Below are 25,231 nucleotides of genomic sequence, written 5' to 3'. Positions count from 1 at the left end.
TCTTTAAGAGCAAAGTCGGAGAGATGACTTGGAAGCCTTGGGACACATGTTCATGTATTTTTTGCGAGGGAGCCTTCCATGGCAAGGCCTTAAGGTAAGCATTTTTTTTCCCTCCAGTTTGAGAATACTTCCTAGATCTACAGTTGTAGATTGTACAGTCTCTATTTGTGGAAAACAAAGTTACCATCTTTCACTAGGTGAAAGATGGTAACTCCATCTTTTCTTTTCTCCATCTTTCTCGATCCAGCGCTGTGCCAGTCTGTGTTCATCCCCTCGCCGGACCAATTGGCTGCTCCTGCTGTCAAATCCTGTGAGGAGGGTGCGGAAACGAGCCTCCTGTGTGGGAGTGAGCCTGCAGATGTGCTCCCATAGAAAGCAGCTTGCTATAGGGGCACTTTCAGAAGAGAAACTAAAATCACTGGCAGGGAACCCCAGAAGAGGAGTTTTTGTTTGTGTGAAAGCTGTGTCTCAGTGGTATCTGACACATTGGGGCTGATTTACTAAAGCTGGAGAGTGCAAAGTTTGGTACAGCTGTTCATGGTCGTCAAAAAGCTTCTAATTTCAGTTTGTTCATTTAAGCTTTGACTATAAGGTTCACAGTGGTAGGACATGACGGTCATACGACTGTGGATACGACTTTGATCCTGACAATACCAGACCCTTTGTGCCTAGTATAAATCATTAGGGGAAACTCCCCGCCAAATTAAATAAAAAAAAAAGGATCACCCCTCCAAGACCATACCAGACCCTTCAGTCTGGTCTAGATTTTAAGGGGAACCCCCATGCCAAAAGGCTTGGGGAACCCCCCAAAATCAATGCTAGACCCCTATCGGAGCACGCAGCCCGGCAGGTCAGGAAAGGGGGTGGGGACAAGGGAGCGCCCCCCCTTTTACTGATCCATAGCAGGCCACATTCCCTCAACATAGGTGGGTGGGTGCGCTCCCCACCCCAAAGCACATTGTCCCCATGATGATGGGGGCCAGGGCCTCTTCCCAACATCCCTGGCCGGTAGTTGTCAGGGTCTGCGGCCAGGGCCTCTTCCCAACATCCCTAACCGGTGGTTGTCGGGGTCTGCGGCTAGGGCCTCTTCCCAACATCCCTGGCCGGTGTTTGTCTGGGTCTGCGGCTGGGGGGGGCCTTATCGCAATCTGGAAGCCCCTTTAACAAGGAGATCCCCAGATCCTGGCCCCCCACCCTATGTGAATGAGTAGGGGGTACATCGTACCCCCTACCCATTCACCTAATTAATAAATAAATATATATAAAACTGCACACAGGTTTTTGACAAAGTAATTTAATTTAATAAGGCAGCTCTGGCGACTCGTCTCCTTCTGATGTTCTCGTCTCTGTTGAAGTCTTCTCCCTCTGCCGGTTCTCCTCTCTCTACTAACGTCTTCTCCCTCTCTTGGTTCTTTCAACGCTCTCTCCCGCTGTAATGCTAGGGCTGCCATGTGCCATTACTTATATAGCCATGGGGTGTGGCCATCCACTGACATCATCCAACGCCCCCCCCTCTTGTAATGTTTCTTCCCCATCATGCCCCAGATGGTGACATTACAAGAGGACGAGGCCTTCGGATGATGTCACCCGATGGCCACGCTCCATGACTATAAAAGTAATGGCACATGGCGGCCCTAGCATTACAGTGGGAAAGAGCATTGAGAGAACCCAAAGAGGGAGAAGACATCAGCAGAGAGAACTGGCAACGGGAAGAATATGTCAGTGGAGCAGAAGCTGGAGCTGCTTTAATAAATTTGTCAAAAGCCTGTGTGCTGTTTTTATTTTTGACACTTTTTTTATTTATTATTTATTTATTTTTTTAGGTGAATGAATAGGGGTACAATGTTACCCCATACTTGTTCACATAGGGTGGGGGGCCAGGATCCGGGGCCCCCTTTTTAAACAGCGGCTTCCAGATTCTGATAAGCCCTCTGTAGACCCCGACAACCACCGGCCAGGGTTGTGGGGAAGAGGCCCTTGTCCCCATCAACATGGGGACTAGGGGCTTTGGGAAGGGGGGGCGTCCTCACCCCCTTTCTTGACCTGCCGGGCTGCGTGCTTGGATAAGGGTCTTGCATGGATTTTGGGGGGGACCCCACACCGTTTCTTGGTGTGTGGTTTCCCCAGAGGCGGCTCTAGACTTTGTGAGGCCTTAGGCAAAACTTAGACATGAGGCCCCACTGTATTATGAACTGTATTAGGAGTGTACAGTATAGGGGAGTGGAAAGTACAGGGGGTAGGTAAGTGGGCATAATAAAGATATATTTTCCTCAAGCAGAGCTGCACAGGGAAGCTGCTCTCACGGATCCTACCTATTCTGGTAGGCTGTCACAAAGAGAGAAATAAAGGGGGATGGAGAAAGAAAGAAGGAAGGAAGGAAAGAAAGAAAGAGAGGGGGATGGGGAAAGAAAGAAGGAAAGAAAGAAAGAGAGGGGGATGGGGAAAGAAAGAAAGAGGGGGATGGGGAAAGAAAGAAGGAAAGAAAGAGAGGGGGATGGGGAAAGAAAGAAGGAAAGAAAGAAGGAAAGAAAGAAAGAGAGGGGGATGGGGAAAGAAAGAAGGAAAGAAAGAAAGAGAGGGGGATGGGGAAAGAAAGAAGGAAAGAAAGAGAGGGGGATGGGGAAAGAAAGAAGGAAAGAAAGAAAGAGAGGGGGATGGGGAAAGAAAGAAGGAAAGAAAGAAAGAGAGGGGGATGGGGAAAGAAAGAAGGAAAGAAAGAAAGAGGGGGATGGGGAAAGAAAGAAGGAAAGAAAGAAAGAGAGGGGGATGGGGAAAGAAAGAAGGAAAGAAAGAAAGAGAGGGGGATGGGGAAAGAAAGAAGGAAAGAAAGAAAGAGAGGGGGATGGGGAAAGAAAGAAGGAAAGAAAGAGAGGGGGATGGGGAAAGAAAGAAGGAAAGAAAGAAAGAGAGGGGGATGGGGAAAGAAAGAAGGAAAGAAAGAAAGAGAGGGGGATGGGGAAAGAAAGAAGGAAAGAAAGAGGGGGGGATGGGGAAAGAAAGAAGGAAAGAAAGAAAGAGGGGGGGATGGGGAAAGAAAGAAAGAAGGAAAGAAAGAAAGAAAGAGAGGGGGATGGGGAAAGAAGGGAAGGAAGAGCATCCCCTACATCAGTGTACTCACTGGGAGGCAGGAGGGACTGGATGGATGGATGGATGGATCAGACTCCCCTTGTCCTTTTCCTGGGCTCCAGCTTGAATCTTCCCGCCCACACATCCCCTTCTCTGAGGCAGAACAGAGAACACTGCCAAGGAGAGTGGGCGGGGCAGACACAGGAGGAGAGGGCGGGAGGAGGAGGAGCAGAAGCTCTCTCTCTCCTCTTCTGTCTGGCTGTGCGGGCAGCAGGGGGAGGGGGGAGATCTGTCAGAACAGGCTCACTGAGCGGCTCTCCCTGTCTGTGATCCGGAGATGTATGTGAGCTGCGATCACACACATCTCACCCACAGCCTGTTATATCTCCCTGTAGCAGAGCGAGGGGACTCAAGACGGAGATCTCTGCTGCTGAACGAGGCGGCTCTCTAACTAGGTAAACTAGCCAGCTGTGCGAGGCCCCTATGACTGCGAGGCCTTAGGCCACCGCCTATTTCGCCTAATTAGAGAGCCGCCTCTGGGTTTCCCCTTAAAATCCATAGCAGACCAAAGGGTCTTGTATGGTCTTGGAGGGGGGAGACTTCTTCATTATCCATCATCATCCTCAAGTCGGACCAGTTAAGACTGCTCTCATAGGGAACCGTTGATTTTATACAGGTCATGCGCTCCCAATGTCGGAGTGTCTGTTGTACCAGTGTGAACCCAGCCTGAAAGCTGATTGGTTTCTGTGCAGAGCTGCACCATATTTTGCACTCTTTAGTTTTAGTAAGTCAACCCCAGTGTTCTTCCTGACTTGGGTTTCAGATGCGTGTGACACTTGTACTGTGATCATATGGTTGTCTTTCTCCATAGATAACGGAGAAATCAGTTTCACATTTATTTTTCAAAATATTGCCTCTTGTTGCTTTCTGCCTGCAGGACCTTATCACCACAGAGCTCAAATCTGTTGCATAGCTTGCATTTATTGTCCAGTCTATGGTTGTTTAGTTATATGTCCATTTATATTGATATCTTGTTAAATGATGGTTCTATAACCTTATGCTCGTAAGCAGGGCTAGAGAGCAGACTGTAGAAAGGTATTGTTAGATTTATTGTCATTTTTTTTTTTTTTGTTCATTTCCGGTAGGGTTGTCCCGATACTAGCATCGGTACCGAGCATTTGCCCGAGTATTCGGGCAAATGCTCCGATGCTTCACCCGATACCTGGACAGTCAGGGTGATCGGTGCGGAGGGGGAGTTACAAGCACCGATCACCCTCTATAAATTTCAATAAAGCCTGACAGCCGTTTCTCCACTCTCCCCCCCCCCCCCCCCCTTCCCCCTTCCAGCTGCTATAGTGAAATCCTACACAGCGGTGATCAGTGCTTGTAACTGCCCCCAAAGCTGCACCGATCACCGCTGACTGTCCCTGTATCCTCCTTCAGTTCCTCTCTGTTCTGCTGCTGTCCCCCTCCCTTCTCCTCCTTTCTGTCCCCCTCCTCCTTTCTGTCCCCCTCCTCCTTTCTGTCCCCCTCCTCCTTTCTGTCCCCCTCCTCCTTTCTGTCCCCCTCGGTTGTCCTCCGTGTCCCCCTCGGTTGTCCTCCGTGTCCCCCTCGGTTGTCCTCCGTGTCCCCCTCGGTTGTCCTCCGTGTCCCCCTCGGTTGTCCTCCGTGTCCCCCTCGGTTGTCCTCCGTGTCCCCCTCGGTTGTCCTCCGTGTCCCCCTCGGTTGTCCTCCGTGTCCCCCTCGGTTGTCCTCCGTGCCCCCCTCGGTTGTCCTCCGTGCCCCCCTCGGTTGTCCTCCGTGCCCCCCTCGGTTGTCCTCCGTGCCCCCCTCGGTTGTCCTCCGTGCCCCCCTCGGTTGTCCTCCGTGCCCCCCTCGGTTGTCCTCCGTGCCCCCCTCGGTTGTCCTCCGTGCCCCCCTCGGTTGTCCTCCGTGCCCCCCTCGGTTGTCCTCGATCTCTCAGGATGGAGAGCGGAGATGGGAGCCAGTAAACCTGGCTCCTTCCTTTTGCGAATCAACAGTCAGCGATAACCAACTCTGTCTATTCACATAACTGAAACATCGTAACCTGTGATTACGATGTCTCCGTTTATGAATGGAGAGGAGCCTCTGTCTCCTCTCCATTCATTTTCAGTGCAGCTGAGGCTGCTGAGAAGGGGACTGGGAAACATGTGTCCTCAGTCCCTTTCCCTGTCTCAAAGGGGAGATGTCAGGGCTCTATTAAGACCCCTGATATCTTACCAAAGCCCCCCAACAGGGCTAATAATAAAAAAAAAGAATTGCAATAAATGATAAAAAGAAATTAATTGTAAAAAATAATAAAATGTAAAACACTGTCCACTCCCCCCCCCCCCCTCTTTATAAAAAGAACGCATTGTAAAAAACACATAACAAAATAAATTGTAAAAAATTATTTAAAAAAAATAATTGTAAAAAATAAAGTTGTAAAAACAAACTACTGACACATGTGCCACTGTCACATGACATTAAAAAAAAGTATCGGTATCGGCGAGTACTTGGAAAAAAGTATCGGTACTTGTACTCAGTCTTAAAGTGGTATCTGGACAGCCCTAATTTCCGATACTTGTATAGCGCCGTCAATTTGCACAACCCTTTTTTTCATATACATTGTACAATCACATAAGTCCCTACCCTCAAGGAGCTTACAATCTGAGGTCCCTAACTCATATTCATACATACTAGGGCCAATTTAGACAGGAGCCAATAAACCTACCAGCATGTCTTTGGTGTGTAGGAGAAAACCGGAGTACCCGGAGGAAACCTACGCAGGCACAGGGAGAACATGCAAACTCCAGGCAGGCAGTGTCGTGGTTGGGATTTGAACCAGTGACCCTTTTGCTGCGAAAGTGCTAACCACTACACCACACCGCTGCCCCGTGATATGGTAGTTTGAAAAAAATAGAGGTAAACAGGTAAAGTAATTGTGTAGTAATGTGTTCTTTTACTAGGCCGGAAGATAGCTAGTCTTGTAAGCCTTGTTCTTGCCCTTTACATGGTTACATTCTTCAGCGTTTTCCTTTTATATAATATAAGAATAATTAAGCTCAATAACAATATTGTTGTGTGGCTTTCATGTTGCTTTTAGTTCCTTATAAATGGAATTCTGTCATGTTATCCCATGTATTGTCAACTATACAGGCGGATACCCTTAAGGAACGCTATCAGAAGATTGGAGATACAAAACGCAACACTCCTGTAGAAGTTCTTTGTGAGAATTTCCCAGGTAAGGACCGTTCTTCCGTGTAAAACTTTTAATAGTGCAACCTACGTGGTTTACTAATGTTGTCTCCTAGGTTAGGTTTTAATAATTGTAGAGAGCTTGGCTTCACACACCATTTTGCTGAGTTGTTAAATCAGCCCAGTTCTAGCAGAATTCCAGATCTGTTGGCTATGGAATTTGTCATGTAATTCACCCCATTAACCTCGGCCAAGCTGAAGAATGGATTCCAATCTGTCTGAAGTCTGCAGAAACTTTATGAATATTGAAAGATAAGTTGGTTAGCTATTTCAAGTTTGCTTTTAATATTCAAATATAGCAATTCCTTAGGAATTCCTTGTGTAGTATACAGAGCACATCAGGAATTCATGGAATATATGGACCACACAGTGGCAAAAACAGCGCTAGTAAGTATATTTAAAGGTACACTACCGTTGAGCTTAAACTTTTGCTTAAAAACTTGATGTAGGGCTCCTATTCTTTAACTTTTATCCTGACATTTTAGTTTCACTGCCCTGCTTGGTAAATTTACTTTTGTTCTTGAGTCTGTGAAAATCATGAACAGTTTGTTTAATTGTTCATAAATGATGGGGGGGGGGGGGGGGGGTTGGGGCTTTAAATGAAGCATATAATAGATGCTCCATCCCTAGTTCAGGTAAATAAAGAAGGACATTTGGGACTTTAAATGAGGCTATTGACTTGTGGAGGTGCGACAGTGAGTCGACATGTTTGTTGGCATAAATAGATGTAGTAATACATAATAGTACAAAACAAGTAAAAAGAATATTAAACCTATATATGCATATGCACTCATGGCATGGACATCAAGGATACATAGATATATACACATTTTGGTTTAGAAGCACATTATAATGTCTAAAAATAGTTTGGTAAATGCATTCATATATATATATATTTACATATGTCATCTGCACGGCACATAGCAATATTATATAAAATTTATATTGATTATGTAGGCATGATTAATTGTGGATGGTAGGTCTGGATTAATTCCTATTAACAGGCATATAACTGCATCCTAAATGCCTGATGTGTTTTGTGATAAATACTCCTCAGGGGCAGATGCTAGAATATAAAGAATAACATCTAATCTAGTATGGCACTGAACACAACAGGAAAAGGCAAACTTTGCCAGTCTTGGGTTCTTGCATAGAATGAAATGCGATGGTGTATAATGAATGTGGGACCAGGGCCAGAAGTGTTGTCTGTCCTGGGAGCTGAGGTAATCTAGAGCCGTATCGGGGCAAGGCGCACACACAACGCCCCCAGACCACAGATTGCCAATCTTCATAGTGTATCAAAGTGTTGGTTAAGTGATAACTTTTCACTTACCCATCACTTTGATACACTAAAAATCTAAATTTTTTTAAATTTAAATCAGATTTTATTTTTGGTCAAATTTTATTTTAATAAAATGCCTTTGGATAAATATCTATTTAAGATGCTTCAAGAATTTAGTTTTTTATTCTGAAATGGCACTTGGTTATGTAGCATAAGGCTGTATATTCTGCAATATTTACATTTTTGGTTAACTCATTCAATGAATCCAAGCTGAGATAACTTGCACTGCATTGATGCATTCACACAATTTCGCTGTAACCATGACATAAAAAAAAAATTCAGGAAGCTTCCTTTATCCCTTTGTTTTGCAAATCTATGTACCGTACAAACTGTATGATTGAATTGGTTTTGATATCGCTGTTTTACAAACATTATTCTATATAGGAAACCTTCATTTTGTTTGCAACTATTAAAAATTCTAACTACCAGAAAGAATAAGTCCTTACATTTGAAGAGCACCTGTCATTTCAGACACACCATGGCAGTGCCTTTTAGCGGGCATCCACTCACCTGCTGCCGCCAACGCCCTCACCTTGTTGTGCCACTGCCGCGTCACCAGTCGTCCCGTTAAAGTGAATGGGACTGTCGGTGAGTCAACAGGGGGTCAGAGGAGGAGCCGCTGCAGGACAGATGACAGTTGCTCTTTAAAAATTATGATTAAAATCGACTCTTTTTACTAGTGATTTAAATCCAGACTTGATTTAAATCAAATCCACCCTGCCAAGCTCTTCAGTTCTTTTTTTTTTTTTTTTTTTTTTCATTGTTCAACCCGCTGAGTTGAACGAAAAAAAAAAAAAAAAAAAAACGAACAGATTGTACTAGTCTTTAGACATGGCTACCTAATACCATCCATTCATTTTATTTCCAATTAGACAACCCCTTCAATTACAGATTCATTTGTTGATCTGTAGAAGATTGTAATCAGATAACAGTATGTGACCAGTTTATCAAGAATATCATATAGCGAGTGTGATGCCTATTGTATGTGATATAGAAACTGTAATGAAACATCTTTCATTTGCATTTGTTTTTTCCAGAAGAAATGGCAACTTACCTGAGATATGTAAGGCGTTTGGATTTCTTTGAGAAGCCGGACTATGACTATCTCAGAACGCTGTTCTCTGAACTCTTTGAACGAAAAGGATACACTTTTGACTATGTATATGATTGGGTTGGCAGGCCAATTGTGAGTAGCTTTTTAAAAACTCAAATGTTTAATTTGTACAAAATGTGTTTGTGTGTTTGTGTCCCAGAGCTGAACCGAACGAAACCCATTGATCTAAAGCAGAGCTGTACCAAAAAGGGGAAGCTCTGTTTGTTTGCTTCTCTTCTCCCCCCCCCTCCTGGTGCCACATTTGGCACCTTTTGGGGGGAGGGGGAGCGGGTACCTGTTTTTAACCACATCCCACCCGGCCTATAGGAGAATGATGGCCACAGTGGGGATCAGTTATCCTGACTGGGCTTCATATGAAGTCCAGCAGGATAAGCTGCTCGTGCGCACTCCAATCTAGGTAGAGAGCCTATGACGTAGGCCCTTTACCACGTGATCAGCTGTGTCCAATCACAGCTGATCACTTGGTAACCATGAAGTACCGTTTATCGGCTTTCCTCCATTCGCGCTGACAAGGCGCGATAGATGCGAGCCGATCAGCGGCTCTCCTGACTGGGGGTCTGCACTGATAATCAGTGCATTGATTATCAGTGCAGACCCATCAGTGCCCCACCAGTAATGCCAATCAGTGCCCACCTGTACCCACATATGCCAATCAGTGCCCGTCAGTAATGCCAATCAGTGCCATCTATAATTGCCGCTCATCAGTGCCACCTATCAGTGCCCATCAATGCAGCACATTGGTGCCTCCTCATCAGTGCCCTTCAGTGATGGAGAAAACGTACTTTATCTACAAAATTTTATAACAAAGAAACGTGTTTTTTTTTATTTTTTTTTTATTTATTTTTTTTATCTCAAAATTTTCGTTTTTTTTTTTTTTTTTGTATCGCAAATAATAAAAAAGCCAGTGGTGTTCAAAAAATACCACCAAAAGAAAGCTCTATTTGTGGGGGGGAAAAAAGATAAAGATTTCATATGGGTAGTGTCGCATGACCGTGCAATTGTCATTCAAAGTGCGTCAGCGCTGAAAATTGGCCGGGGGGGGGGGGGGAGTGCCCTGTATTGAAGTGGTTAAACCTGTCCCAACTTCCAGGAGACCTTGCCGCAGGAAGTTCAGCCTTCCTCCACTGCTGGGCCAGTTAGAAATCACAGCGCACTTCGCACATGCACAGTAGGAAACCGGCTGTAAAGCCAAAAGTCTTCACTGTCGGTTTCCCGTATGGCGGCGGCAGCACCCAAGAGCCAATCGTAAATTCGGCGGGATCCCTGGACAGATAAGCTTTCTAATATTAAGTCAGCAGCTAACGTATTTGTAGCTGCTGAGTCTTAATTTTTTGGTGTGGGGGAGCTGGACCTCCTCTTTGTAACCGTTTTGGGCAGCTGTTATTCAAGGCATGTTGTGAATAACTGTCGCATTTGCTTTTTCTCTCAACTGAGCTTTTGATCCATCAAATGGCTGGTGTCCTAACTGATTACGTGTGCAGCCCCATGGCAAATGCCAATCAAAAATGGGCTATGATGGCAGCTTCCTGGCTGTAAATACTTAATCCTAGCATTTAGTTCCTGATGTACTTTAACATGTATGTAATCTAACTGTAGTTTTTGCTGATTAGCTTCTTATGTCTTTGCAAATGTCTGCCCACACAGACTGCTTCATGTAATCACAGTAGAAGCCTTCCTTTTTTTTTTTCTTCTTTCAGCCTACCCCTGTGGGATCCGTCCATGTTGATTCTGGAACTTCTGCGATAACCAGGGACAGTCATGTCCACCGGGAGCGGCCATCACAAACTCAACCACTCAGAAACCAGGTCAGTTTCTTTTCTGTCAAAGCGCTAGATTAAGTTTGTGTAATTTATACATCCTACTTAGAGCTGGTTCAACGTGCTGCTGCTTTTATAAATTACCAAATTAAAACTGTCTTAGATAATTGTTCTGGAGTAGCAAATAATATTGAAGCTGTATTCTAAAAATTTGAGAAAGTATTTATTGTTCAGTGATATCCTTTAAATTATTTCATAAGCACCAAAGAATCAGTCCAGAGGTAATATTGTACTGGGTTTAGTCCAAAGGCAATACATCCTGCGTTTTTTTTTTTTTTTTTTTCTTTAACTGAATGTAATGTTTTTCTTTGAGGTTTAATTTAACAAAGCTTGATTAGTTAGGCTACATTCACATGGGGTTTTGTGTGCAGATTGCAACGTTCAGAGGCAGCTGAACATCTCCTCTGGACGCAGCAACAGTCTCTGCTATGGCTGCACACAGACTGGGCGATGACCTGTGGTCAGTTGGCGTGTGGCCAATACACCCCAGAAATGCCAACCCTTGGGGATACACTGGCTGTGCCAGGGTTGAGGTTTCCATTTAATCATTTAGTTAAGTGGTTACATGCGGCGGTGCCTGCCATTGAATTGTACAGAGTACATATCTGCAAATACAGTATCTCACAAAAGTGAGTACTGTACACCCCTCCACATTTTTGTCAATATTTTTTTAATTCTTTTCATCTTTTCATGTGACAGCACTGAAGAAATTGCACCTTACTACAATGTAATTACAATGTATAACAGTGTAAATTTGCTGTCCAGTGAAAATGTCCAAATTGGGCCCAAAGTGTCAATATTTTGTGTGGCCACCATTTATTTTCCAGCACTACCTTAACCCTCTTAGGCATGGAGTTCACCAGAGCTTCACAGGTTGACCCTGGAGTCCTCTTCCACTCCTCCAGGGCATCACGGAGCTGGTGGATGTTAGAGACCTTGTGCTCCTCCACCTCCTGTTTTGAGGATGCTCAATAGGGTTTAGGTCTGGAGATATGCTTGGCCGTCCATCACCTTTACCCTCAGCTTCTTTAGCAAGGCAGTGGTCGTCTTGGAGGTGTGTTTGCGGTCGGTTTGCTTCAGTATGTCACAGTACATGTTGTTATTCCTCAGTGAACTGTAGCTCCCCAGTGCCGGCAGTACTCATGTAGCCCCAGACCATAACTCTCCCACTACCATGCTTGACTGTAGGTAAGACACACTTGTCTTTGTACTCCTCACCTGGTTGTCGCCACACATGCTTAACAACATCTGAACCAAATAAGTTTCTTGGTCTCATCAGACCACAGAACATGATTCCAGTAATCCATGTCCTTAGTCTGCTTGTCTTCAGCAAACTGTTTGTGGGCTTTCTTGAGCAGAATCTTTAGAAGAGGCTTCCTTCTGGGATGACAGACATGCAGATGAATTTCATGCAATGTGCGGCGTATGGTCTGACCACTGACAGGCTGACCCACAACCCCTTCAACCTCTGCAGCAATGCTGGCAGCACTTGTATGTCTATTTCCCAAAGACAACCTCTGAATATGGCGCTAAACACATGCACTCAACTTTTTTGGTCGACCATGGTGAGGCCTGTTCTGAGTGAAACTGTTAAACTGAGTGTCCTGTTAAACCGCTGTATGGTCTTGGCCACTGTGCTGCAGTTCAGTTTCAGGGTCTTGGTCAATATTCTTATAGCCTAGGCCATCTTTATGTAGAGCAACAATTCTTTTTTTTTTCAGATCCTCAGAGGAGTTTGCCATGAGGTGCCATGTTGAACTGCCAGTGACCAGTATGATGGAGTGAGAGCGATCATGCCAAAATTAACACACCTGCTCCTCATTAACACCTGAGACCTTGTAACACTGAGTCACTTGACACCGGGGAGGGAAAATGGCTAATTGGGCCCAATTTGGACATTTTCACTCAGGAGTGTGCTCACTTTTGTTGCCAGTGGTTTAAACATTAATGGCTGTGTGTTGTGTTATTTTGAGGGGACGGCAAATTTACACTGTTATACAAGCTGTACACTCACTACTTTACATTGAAGCAAAGTGTCATTTCTTCAGTGTTGTCACATGAAAAGATATAATAAAATGTTTACAAAAATGTGAGGTGTGTACTCACTTTAGTGAGATACTGTAAGATCTCATGTGAATGACTCATTCACAAAGTGATGTGTTTTTTTTTTTTTTTGCTATGTGATTTTGCATTTTAACATGGTTTTATCCTTCTTCCCTGTGGAAGATACTTGTTTAAAAATAGAACCAAAATGCTGCAAGCAGAACACTGCATAGCTGTTGACATTTGCCCTAAACATGATACCATAGTCATTCTGTTGCTGTAAATTTCACACCATGCTTTCATCTTCTGTCTCACCAGTTTACATATTGTACTGATCCAATAAGGCAAATGTTTTCTTTTTAGGTTAAACATTTTTTGACAACCTGTACTAAGTTCACTTTGGGCCTCTGACTGGTGACTCCTCCTTCCAAAATACCAGTTCATATTATCACGTTTTGAACAAATATGCGTATTAGGACTTCAGACTTCAAGCGGAGTTCTGCTTAAAAAAATAAATAAAAGTCAGCAGCTACAAATACTGCAGCTGCTGAACTTTTAATAATTGGACACTTACCTGTCCCAGGGTCCAGCCATGCGGGGGGAACGAAGCCCCGCTCGTCTCCCCCTCCTCTCTGCGGCGCCGGCATGGTCGTCACTGTGGGCGCCCAGCTGTGGCTTCACAGCCAGGCATGCACTGCGCATGCGTGAGCGTTGTGATTGGCCGGACAATCATCTGGGACCTGTGACGTGTCCCAGATGATTGCGGAGAGGTGAACTTCCGGCGCTGCTGTGCCCCAGGAGGAAGTGGGAGCTGGAACCCCCCCAAAAAAATGACATGCCAAATGTGGCATGTTAGGGGGTCACCTTCCCTCAAAATGTAAGTTCTATTTTTGGGTGGAACTCCGCTTTCATGTTGATTTTTCTAATGTGCATGGTGTAATGAAAGACAACAGAGCAGGGCTCTATGGGTAAAAGTCATAAATACTTTTAAACCATTGGCTAAGTAAAAAGTTGGTTTATTGCACTTGAAAAAGTTGAACAACAACTGTCAAATATAATAACTTGCGGATGTTGCTAAAAACGTCATAGGAGCATATAGCCAGTATAGATACTAGTATTAAAATATTTAGGGGGGGGGGGTTATGTGATAGCCCTCTGTCTCAAGCTGGTGGTCAAGCGCCGCTGGTGTCCAGGATGGAGACTGCAATGGAGACACTATGCTTTGCATGGTTTAGGCTCCTGCGCGCATGCGTGGGAGTGACCTCATCGCGGCTCCGGCCAATCACAGCACCAGAGTTGCGATACCCGGAAGTAACCCCCCCTGGGAGATAACGGACGCCGGAGCGGTCAATGAGGACCATGCAGGGTCTTTGATCGCAGGTAAGTAATTCATAATGAGCTAGTATGCTCTGCATACTAGCTCATTATGCCTTTGTCTTGCAGGTTTTTTTGGGATTTTTTTTAAAAGGGTTTACAACCACTTTAAGGACCAGTTCACACCACATGCAGTCCTGTGCATTTTTTTCTGCATCAAAAACGCATGGAAAGTAGGTTATATGGTCTTTAATGGCATAGTTCACACCAGTGCTTGCAGTTCCAGTGCGTTCCAGAAAAAAAAAAGTAGAATATGCTGCATTTCGACTGTACTGAAACGTTGCAAAAAGCATCAAAAACGCACTGGAACACACATGTCCTTAAGTTTAAGAAAAGGGGGGAAAAATTGAACTGGACTGCATCAATAACGTGCACGCAGAAAAGAATCTGGAACTGCATTTCTATGATGTGAACTGGACCTAGTCTAAACAGTAAAAAAAAAAAAAAAAAAATGCCCCAAAAATAGTAAAAATAAAAAAATGTTGCCTGCCAGTTTGGCCTCTTAATACTTGCCTCCCTGGTAAGAAGTCAGTCCTCACCTTGTTCTGTTCAAAGGTACAGTCTCCACAGAATCTTCACATGAGACCCATTCCTGGATGTGTAGAATTCCTGGCCCTCTACTGTGTTCTGTGTTTTGTGTTTCTTTCCATTAGCCCATTTTGTCCATTATCCCATTTTGTCATTTGAAAAATTGACTTTGAAAAAAATGGCCCTTTTAAGACGTATGGGCAGAAGTGACGTTATAATGTCGCTTCCACCCTGCTATGGTATGGAGAAGGGTGGGGGCCTTCTTCCCCTCACTCGTCTCCATACCCGGCCACGGACAGGTCCTGATTGCCTCCGCTGCTGCCGATGCCTCCGGTAAGCGGCGGAGGGCGGCACCTCTCACGCCGACGATAACGGTGATCTCGCTGTGAATCCGCCGCAGAGACCACTATTATCGTAAACACGACCGACTCCTGAAGAGATGGATACCTCGGTTGTGGCTGCGGATGCTGCCGTTACCAAGAAATCCATCTTTAAAGTGCCGACGTATATGTACAGGAGCCGGTCGGCAAGTGGTTAAAATAATGCATTACAATTTAAACTCATTCGATTTTAGTCGACTGAAATGTACTGGATATTTTAGTCGACTAAAATTCAAATTACTAAAATATGACTAAAACTAAAATGGCATTTTAGTCAAGACTATGACTAAAAATCGAAATTTTGATGTCAAAATTAACACTGGAACAGGAAGGGAGAGGAAATCCTCCTTGGGAGTTTTTCCATCTACTCGTGTTACAATGACAGCTCTAAAATTTTAAATTGCCCCAATTGTTCAATGGTCTGAATAAAACGATTTGTAAAGCTGCATAGTGTTTAGGGGTGTTCGTTTCTGTTTTCTTACGGGAAGCGTGTAGGCAGTTAAGGTTTGTCTAATGCCGCGTACACGCGGCTGGACTTCCCCACAGAAAAAGTCAGATGGGAGCTTTTGGTCGGACATTCTGACCGTGTGTATGCCCCATCGGACTTTTTCTGCCAGCATTTCTGACAGACTCGGATATAGAACATGTTCTAAATCTTTCCGTCGGAAATGCCAACGGAGTTTAGCCCGTTGGCAAGTCCACTCGTGTGTACGCGGCATAACCGTGTAATAAAGTGGTAAGATACCTGCTCATGTTAATCCTCCTTATGCTGACCATAACTGACAGATTTGTCTCTCTGACTCAGCCACTACATGAATACAGCCCATTTTCAGAGGTTAACTTTTATGTGCAAGGGAGAAAAAAATGTAACGCCTTATAAAATCTGTGTGTGGTAACAAGCACTTGTAATACTCTTTGTAAGATTTTTTTTTTACTTTAAAATGTGGTGCATTTTTCAGAATTTTGCGAGACAAAGGAAAACTGCTGCACTGTAAGATACCCGCTGTCAACAAAGGAATGATCATGCCAGGAGAATATGTGGGGTTGGGCTTTTGTACCATTAATATTGCAGATTCTTGTACCATTTGTCATGACTATGGTAACTAATATTCAGCTTGTTAGTAGGCGGTGACCTTAAATTGTGTGACCAATGAGACATTTGTACACCCTGCACCACCTCCTCCTTTCTGCCAGGACCAAGGCAGCCCATAGTTGAGTCGTGTGGTTTTTTTTTTTTTTTGTTTTGTTTTTTTTAACTAGTTTTTCTTTCAACAAAGGGTGGTTAGAACACTTGACTTTTTTTTTTTTTTTTTTCTTTGACATCCATGTCCTATTGGGGAGATTTTCCTTTACGGTACTTCCTGTCCCATAGCCAAAACAGAATGTTGGATGTCAAACCGGAAGTGAGGGAATTCCCGGTTGTGAACCAGAATCGCTAGAGCGAGTGTCCCGATCAGAAGATAACCTCCCTATCCTTTTATGGTGACAACCCAAAATTGAATTTTTTTTTTTTTTTTTTTTTTTTTTCCCAACGCTTGTTGAAAATGGTAAACTGGGCAATATAAAAAGATGGTGAATTTCCCTAAGGCTAGGTTCACACCTATGCCGGTTGCGGTTATGTCATCCTGGGGAAATTTGCATTTTTTTTTCACACGCATTATTGGTGTGATTTTAATGCTTTTTTGATGCATTTTGTGTTTTTGGGAGGTGTTTGTTATGCTGGAGAAACCTACAAAAATGCAGTGGAAATGCATAAATGCAAGCAGTGTGTTTTTGATGCATTTCTGGTGCATTTCTGATTTAAATCTATTGAACCAAAAATGTAACCTGTGGGCAAAAAAAAAAGTTCCTGACCCTTTCCAAAAAATGCACTGGTTAAAAAAATCAGATGTGTATATGACGCTTAGGAAACCATGGTAAATGCACTGTAGTGCGTTTCTGCATAATTGAAAATACACAGCAAAACGCACATACTTAGCCGAACAGGTAGCATAGATGGCCATTTAAACTTGTCTGGTGTTAGGACATCCGCTCTATTCAAAGCTCAAAAAAAAGTTTTGCCTTTTTAGCTATGTTTTTAAGATTACAACCTCAGACTCAAATCTATCTCTAGGTTGTGTGAACATGTGTTTTTTTTGGTTTTTTTACATGTTTAAGACAAAAAAAAAGTGAGGCAATTCTAATGCAAAGATTACCTTCCCCTGAATGGACTCCACACTTAAAGTTTTTGCCGGGTTTTTTTGCTTTTCACTTATATTTATAACAAAGTAGTATTCCATTTGGACTGATGCTTTGGAGAATTGTGAAATGAATGCATAATATGAAGGGTTCTTTTCTTTAGTGTGTTATAACTTGCTTGCACTGCTTTATTAGCCCTCTCTTTCTGGAGTAAAAGCACAATGTACACCCTGCTTTTTTTCCAGCAAAAAGAGGGCCTTGAGTATTTTGTTCTGCTTGCAGCACGCAGTCATAGCTTGGCTTTCTACTCACCTTCACTAACACAGTAATCTGTTTCCATTGCTTTGGCCTGGCTGACCTCCTTCTCCCCAAACACCCCTGTCCTCTACACCTTGCAATCGCATGCTTCCTAACGCCTCTGCGCAGACGGGCGCCCCAGACCGCCGAGGAGCTTGGGAGTTACAAGCCAGTCGACAGGCTCATCCCGCTTACCTGGCACCTCATCTGGCATCAGACCGGCTTGGGGGATCCGTGCAGGTATTAGAGCATGTTGGGTTTCTTTTTCAGCTACTTGATGATAACCTGTTACACTGCATTTAATTCTTGTAATCTGTTTTGCATATGTCCTCGTTTCAGTTATACGCAATCAATTTTACTTTTAAATCTTTCTGCTGTCTTTAACCAATTCCATTTACCTGACTGAATTTGAAGTGGAACTCCAGCTTAACCTTAACCACTCTTAAAACTGTCCGACCCCCCCCTTCTTAACACCTGTGCTAACTAACCTGTGTTAGACATTTATAAAAATATATATATAAATATATATATTATTCCGATCCAGTCATGTGATCCTGCATGGCTTCTGAGGAGATGGGCTAGCAATGACAACGGATGTGTCATTGTGCTATATGGGTGATGTCAATGCTCTAGGCTTTACTTGCCATTGTCCGAGCGCTCTGTCCTCCCACAGTGGGCTGACACCGGTGGTCACATGACTGGACTGGAGTGAGCTGAAAATAGTATTTTTATGTTCTACTATTCTTTCTTACACAGGTTAGTAAGCATGTGTTTAGGAGGGTGAAGGAGACCGTTTTAACAGTAGTTAGGTTTAAGCTAACATTCCAATTTATTATTTTTGTTGCCCTGGGATCAATAGATTTGATCAATGTTTGAAGATCAGGTGAGCAGTTCTGTTGCTCAAAGCTAGGGCAACAGAAATGCTGTATGTTGGCAAAAATATGTCAGAATAGGTTTTAAAGCATATGTAAACCCAACATTTAATATTCCTCATATGCTCCTGCTGTACCATGTACTTGTATAAGAAATTATCCTGTTCTCTTTGTATTGATTCCTTTGTGTGGAATTCAATGTGTTCATGCCAGTCCATCTGTTTTCCTACTAAAAACTGACCATACTAGACATGAGAGCTCAGTTTTCTAGCTGTGCTGAAAACTCAGCCTGCTCTCCTCCAATGATTAGACTTGTCTTGACATGCGCCCCCCCCCCCCCCCTGCACAGCTCTTCACTGGGAAGACCAGTGTACTGCCAGTTCTCCCTTAGCTTTGAGATTCTTATGCAGCTGAGAACAGAGGGATTACTTATAACAAAAAAGTGTGTGTGGCGTGGGAGGGTTTTATTGTGTGTGTTTGTTTTTTGTGTTTTTTTTTTTTTTTTTTTTTTTTTTATCTATACACATGTTTTTGCCTTTCATTTCTATTTTTAACTGAATGGGTTGTTTTAAAAGGTGTGGGTTTACATATGCTTTAATACTTGTTGCTGGAGGGGAAAATGAAAGTTAATAAATTTTAGGTAATATTAAGATGGACTATTTTACTAAACACTGTTTTCAGGATAGTAAATTAATGTAGTATTAGCTGGATGCAGCTGAAATCGCTCTACCATGTACCAAGTTTACTTATTGAGATGAAGCTAATTTAATCAAATAGTTTAAGATTCCTGAAATATTTAAAGGTTTAATAAACGCAAGCACAAAAATCGAATCTTTACTAAATATGAATTTTTACGTGTGTGTGCGCCAGTCTGAACTTAAAGTGAACCTGTGCTTTGCCCGTGCTGGGATGATCAACAGGTTCACTATGTCGGCCACTCCAGGTGCAATTACCTACCTTCACTACCTACCTATGCTCCTCTTATAACTTGGAGTGGAGCGCTAAAGCCCTCTGTAAGCTCCAAGTTGTTGCAGCTCACGCGGGACTTGAGGACTCTCTCCATGTGATAGTGCTAATTCACTTGCTTTCAAACACCCAGAAGTATTGAGCATTTCTTTCATTCCAGCAGACAACCAGAAGAGGGGTATGTGCTGCTTAAGGGGCCACTATTAATGTGAACCTATAGGTTTGGCCTGCATCAGCACACCTCTAGGTTCACTGTAAGTAGTCCTGTATCTTATTTATTGCATTGAGATGATTTATTTCTGCAAGATTGTAAACCTTACTGTAAAGGGCCTATAGTGTATATGCTGCTAGTAATAAGAGCTTTAGGATGCAAAATTATATGCATGGCCACTTACTTTAACTATCTGAGTCACCTGCACTTTTGTTCTGTTAATTTGTGACACAGGTTATGAGTTCAACAAATGGGCAGCTGAATGCTGATGACCAAACAGGAGGTCACTCCAACGCACCGATCACAGCGCAGGCCGAGGTGGAGGTTGTGGAGGAAGCTAAGTATGTGCCATCTAGTTTATTACTACATAGTCTGCTACGCTTGCACGTGTCTCCATTGGTACCTTTACCTACGTGCCTCATCTTCCTTTCTGTTTGGCACCATGTGCTCTTACTATTTTTTTTTTTTTTTTTAATCACTCCTAATGTATACAGCCACATCCTTATTGCAGCCGCTTTTGCATGCGGTCGCTCAATTTTCTAAAGGATGCAGATTACACAGCTGTCCTTGCCATACTGAATCATGTCATCCCTTGTAAAACAAAGCTTGCCATCTTTATAGTTGGGTGGTATTTTCAGGCCTGTACAGATTTTATACTTCATACACTGACCAGGTTGTATTATAATGCCAACACTATTAGTCCCTGGTGTGTGTGGAGGATGGAAGAGGTTTAACTCTTTCCAGTATATCTATCCTGTTTTAACTTCAAAATTTTAAAAACCTATAAATTGATGTGCTGCTTTTGGTTGTATTTATTCTGTATCATTTGGCAAAGGCGCAGTTAAAGAAAAGTCCACTCTTGGCACCAATGGACTTTTTTTTTTTTTTTTTTCCCCTGTTATTGAACTCTGGATACATCCTACCTAGGATAGGGACATAGCATGTCTCTCCTATGCTGTAGCTAGTGCCAATGCAATAGTACTTATATTAGTGATAGGAAATTGACAGATTACTGGTCTCCTACATAGACAATGCAATAATGTTCTGCTTCTTTCAAGCTAATTACTATGGTTGGGGCGCTTCTGTGTTCCCACAGAATCAAGGATCTGCTGAGAATATTTGTAATTACTCTTCTAGATTGTATCTGGTATTGGCTTCAGAGTTATAAGGCTGAGCTCTTCAAACTGTGACAGTTTTATGGAAAAACTTTTTGAATGTCTGCTGCCATTGATCTTTGGGATAACAACAAAAAGCTTGTACCTACAGAAAATTTAGCAGAAGACAGCATGTGTCTCATGTTAGTAAAATTAAAGTGGTTGTAAACCTCTGACATGAAATTTTAACAAAATATATCCCTGGGTGTAGGTGCCTCCATCTCTATCAATTGCACTGAGGAGTTTGCGACTTTGCATGAGGCACATGAAAGGAAAACAATGTTCGGTCAAAAAACAAGTTTATTTAACCAGTCTATATGACGTGACACATCAAATATATACCTGTATGTATGAATGGTAAATTGGTCAACAAACCAATGACCCAATGTAGAACATTGATGTAGGAGTGTAAAAACATGGAAAAAAAACAGTATAAAATGTCATGAATCGCTCCATGTGAAAAATTATACAAGGCAAGAATAGACATAGAGTAAACCACATCGTGTATGAGGAAATATGTGCATCATAATAGACTTGACACATTTTGGGGATTGTACCACCTCATCAGGAGCAGATGGATATGACTTATCTGTAAAAAAAAAAAAAAACAAAAAAAAAAACCCATTGTGATCTCATGTAGAACCCCATTAATGGGGAAGATAGACAAAAGAAACAGAGCAAAAGGCATTGAGAGGAAGGAGTATATCCATCCCCCTACTTACATGTTAGGTCAAAGTATGAACACATGGTACTAGACAACAAAGGATCATCTCAAAAAGTTTATTCACATTTTATACTGCTTGTTCCATGTTACACTCATACATCATGTCTTATATGGGATCATTGGTTTGTTGACCAATTTACCATTCATCCATACATTTATAGACTTGATGTGTCATGTCATATGTAGTAGTTGAATCTGCCAGTACAGTGATTTCTCCCCCCCCCACTGAGCTATTGTGTTTTAACATTGGATATTTGGCTCCTCCCAAGCTCTTCACTTTTTTTTTTTTTTTTTTTTTTCTTTTTTCTTTTTTCCCATTCAGCCCTCTTGGTTGAATGGTTGAAAATGAGTAATGTGTACTAGGCATAAGTGTGATTTCTCTCTGTTGCCTCATTCTTCTGCTATCAGCAGGAGTCATTTCTGACAAGTCTGCCTGGTACCAAGATGTAAAAGGGCAACAGGAGCCTGTGGTCCGGTCTGTTCTGTTTCTGTTCCTGTGCGCTGTGTGAAGAGGGATTGTGTACACCCTTCCCTCCAATCAGCTCTCAGCTCTTCTCACTGTGAGTGTAACGTCAGCTCTCTGACCCCTGCTTTCTGAAAGCTCAGACAAATTTTATACATTCTTCATTTTGACCAGCTGTAGAAAAAGTGCTGCATATAAATATGTACAACTTATCTAATCTCCATCACCTGCGGCCAGTCACTACCTTGGGTATATGTAAGGGTTTACAACCACTTTATACATTTAAGGGTATTGAGGAACATCAGGTCCAAGACCTAATATGTAAATGTTAGGCTATAGACAATATTTAATTGGACACTTGACCCGTCTTCATGGGTTAAAAGCAAGCATAACAGTAGGTTTAGTTCTAGCTAGCTTATTCTTGCCAGCCCTGCCAACTTAATATTTTAGAGCTAAAACAAGAACAGAGCTCAATGAGCACTAGATCAGTCAACTGCGTCCACTCACCACTGCCTGTTTCCACTCAGAGAGCCCTGCATTGTGCTTACCAGTATGATATTGCAGCAGAATAGGGGCAGTGATTGGCGTTTGCTGAGGGAAACATTGGGGACCTTGTTTTATTTGCCTGGCCTCACTTATGGATGCTATATTTCCTTTTACTGTTACACTAATATGAGCCCACATTGTAAAAGGCCTTGAAATACCACATAATAAACAATGATTCAGGTCCCAGGAAAGCATTCCCAACAATCTGCCATACTTAGACTTGAGGATGTATGTATGAATGAATTTGGTTTATATAGCAGTCCCTTTTTATTTGGAAAAAAAAATAAAATATTGAAGATAATTTTCCTTCTGTCTGTGAAATGAGTTGTTTTTTTTTTTTTGTTTTTTTAAGTGTCTGGACAGTCGCAACCTCTCCTGACCTTATTGTACTCTCCTTTCCTGTGACCTGCAAGGCATGTTGTCTGCATGGCTGCACCCCCATCCTCTCCCTAGTGTCTCTTGGGTGTATTAATTCTTCTCTCTTTCTCTCTCTGTCTTTTAACATTCTGTAGCTGCGTGAAAATGCTCAACTTGTGGTGAGTCTCTCTCTGCGGAATGCATACCAGGGAGAGGTCCCCCTTCTAATTAGGGAAAATACCCTTTTAGTTAAGTTTATGTAATTGTTCGATGTCTTATAAAGTCAGCTAAGCAATAATTAGTAAAACGAAACCTGGAAGCTGTTTGTAGATTGATGGTGTTACAAAAGCAGATTTTCAATGATCTCTGCATATTTGGTATATAAAAACAATCCCAACCAAATGTACTTGTATTGGCTTAAAAGGCATTTACAAGTCTATGGACTTGACATGCCGGGATTCAATATATTGTTGCTTTAATGAATAGTATTGGTTGTAGAAATCAGTTATGAATACTATTATCATATGTCAAAGTAGAATTCTTAGAATAGAGTTCTTAAAATAATATAAAAACCTCAAGCGGCAGTTTGGGATGGTTCTTGGGTCTGGTAGGATGCTTTACAATGCATTCTGTTATTTACATTATTAGTCTTAAGCTAGGCATACACTGATAATTTTGTTTCTTGTTCAGCCTCTGAGCTGGACAGATTTCTCCATCCACCCTATACAGCACGGATAAATGAGTTTCCCACTGCAGATATTGTATTTTGAGGGCCCCATTTGGCCTGGCATTTTAGGGCCTCAAGAAATGAGGCTATCAGTACATCAGGATTGATCAATTTTCAAATCTATATCCCATAGATTATAGACTCTAACTTTCACACACAGTAAATAATATACACTGATTTGGGTTATTCTTTACCAAGGAAATGTAGCAGAATACATTTTGGCCTAAATTTATGAAGAAAGATTATTTGCAAAACTTTATAACAGAAACTGAGAAAAATATGCATTTTGTTTGTCTTTCATTTTTTTTTTTTATTTATATGTAAAAAAAGCCCCAACCCTATTGGTGATTAAATGTCATCAACGGAAAGCTCTATTTGTCTCAAAAAATGATAAATATTTTATTTGGGTAGAGTGTTGCATGACTGAGTAATTGGCATTCAAAGTATGACAGAACAGAGAGCCTATACACAGATAAGGGCAGAAAGATGTAGGCAGTGTCTGCAAGAGCTTGGCATCTGATCGTGCGTGCAATGCAGGCTCCTGCAAAAACAGGCATTTATTTTTTTATGAAGGTGCACTAATTCTTTAATGTGTAAGTTCACCTTTTACAGAAAATCTGTAAGGTGACCTTACACTTGACCCCCTCCCCATCCCCCCTGGCCCCCGCTGTACTGTAGTACTGTGATCCTGCTCTGTCAGGCACCAGAACAATGCTTCACCAGTCTGGGGGTTTGAAATCCATGCGGCCTAATGTCCTTTCCGTATTTACCAGCGTGTACTGACTGACATTCTAATTGGTCAGCGCCATTCACGTGACTGTGCTGACCAATCGGAATCTGTCTTGCTTGTCCTGTCAGTGCTGCAAGGATAGCAAAGAAAGCCAGGAGTATTTCAAATTCACCCTACTGTGTTTTTTTTTTTTTTTTTTTTTTTTTTTTGTATAGGTGAACTTGCACTTGAATCTATTGTTTATGGTCTGGTGGAGGTAAAAGTAATTTCTGCAGGGACTGATTCTGGATGATTGTGAGCAGATGACCTGCAATTTCTTATTAGTCCAATTTTTTTAATTAAATTTGATTGTGGTTTCTGACAATAGCTTTTACACTTTTTTTTTTCTCTTAAACACTGCCTTGTTGCAGTGTACATTTATATGTTCCAAAGTTAATGCAATGACTCCCCATTAACACGTATAAAAACACATGAATCGCGCTAATAAATAAACATGGATATAAAAACTAAATAAATTAATAATCACAACACAAATTATGTGATCTATAATGACCAGACTGGATTTGTGTGATACACAGAATCAAATAGTGAAAATTAAATGTAAAATAAATAATATAAAGTCTCTGTGGTCACTAATTAGGTGATCTATAATGACCAGACTGGATATAGGTGATAAACAAAATCAAACAGTAAAGTCTCTATAATCACTAATAGCAGATATCATCTACCCATGCAAAACGGAAGAACAAGCAGTAAAGTCCGCATGAGACGGTCTTCAGCTACTGTGTAGCGTAAAAATGTGATCCACCACCGGTATAGAAGGGGTTACTCCTTACCAGACAGACGTGATCCCCATTACAGAGTATCATGAGAGGCATGTCAGCTGTAATTAAGAGTATATCCCCCGTGCTGGTCTGCCGCTGGAACCTCGGATCGTCACAATAAACAGATCGGCTCAGATGGAATGCATAGCATGTAACACAAAATTGGAAAACTCAGATCGTGTAAAACCTTCTAAGTTTATTCGATAAGAAAAAAACACACTTACAGAAGTTGCTTCAAAAACCAGCCAAAAGTCCGTTGT

At 42.3% G+C, this 25,231-nt stretch overlaps 1 protein-coding gene across 8 annotated transcripts in view; it reads left to right on the top strand.

The window, feature by feature from the left end:
• The window catches only part of CSNK1G1 (casein kinase 1 gamma 1), a 172,069-nt gene that overhangs the window by 135,004 nt on the left and 11,834 nt on the right, over nt 1–25,231 (top strand). For 2 of the 8 annotated variants that reach the window (XM_073618971.1, XM_073618969.1), the window contains exons 7-13: nt 9–94; nt 6,226–6,310; nt 8,704–8,852; nt 10,478–10,585; nt 17,527–17,637; nt 19,681–19,787; nt 22,846–22,869. In XM_073618971.1, coding sequence (XP_073475072.1) covers nt 9–94; nt 6,226–6,310; nt 8,704–8,852; nt 10,478–10,585; nt 17,527–17,637; nt 19,681–19,787; nt 22,846–22,869 — 670 coding nt within the window. Of the gene's footprint in view, nt 1–8; nt 95–6,225; nt 6,311–8,703; nt 8,853–10,477; nt 10,586–12,318; nt 12,555–17,526; nt 17,638–19,680; nt 19,788–22,845; nt 22,870–25,231 lie in introns of those variants that run through there. The other 6 variants (XM_073618970.1, XM_073618973.1, XM_073618974.1 and 3 more) reach the window with 6 other exon arrangements.

The sequence above is a fragment of the Aquarana catesbeiana genome, linkage group LG03 (genome assembly GCF_042186555.1).
Source record: "Aquarana catesbeiana isolate 2022-GZ linkage group LG03, ASM4218655v1, whole genome shotgun sequence".
Taxonomy (NCBI): domain Eukaryota; kingdom Metazoa; phylum Chordata; class Amphibia; order Anura; family Ranidae; genus Aquarana; species Aquarana catesbeiana.
The sequence above is the reverse complement of the archived record's forward strand: the minus strand, read 5'-3'. Positions and strand labels throughout refer to the sequence as shown.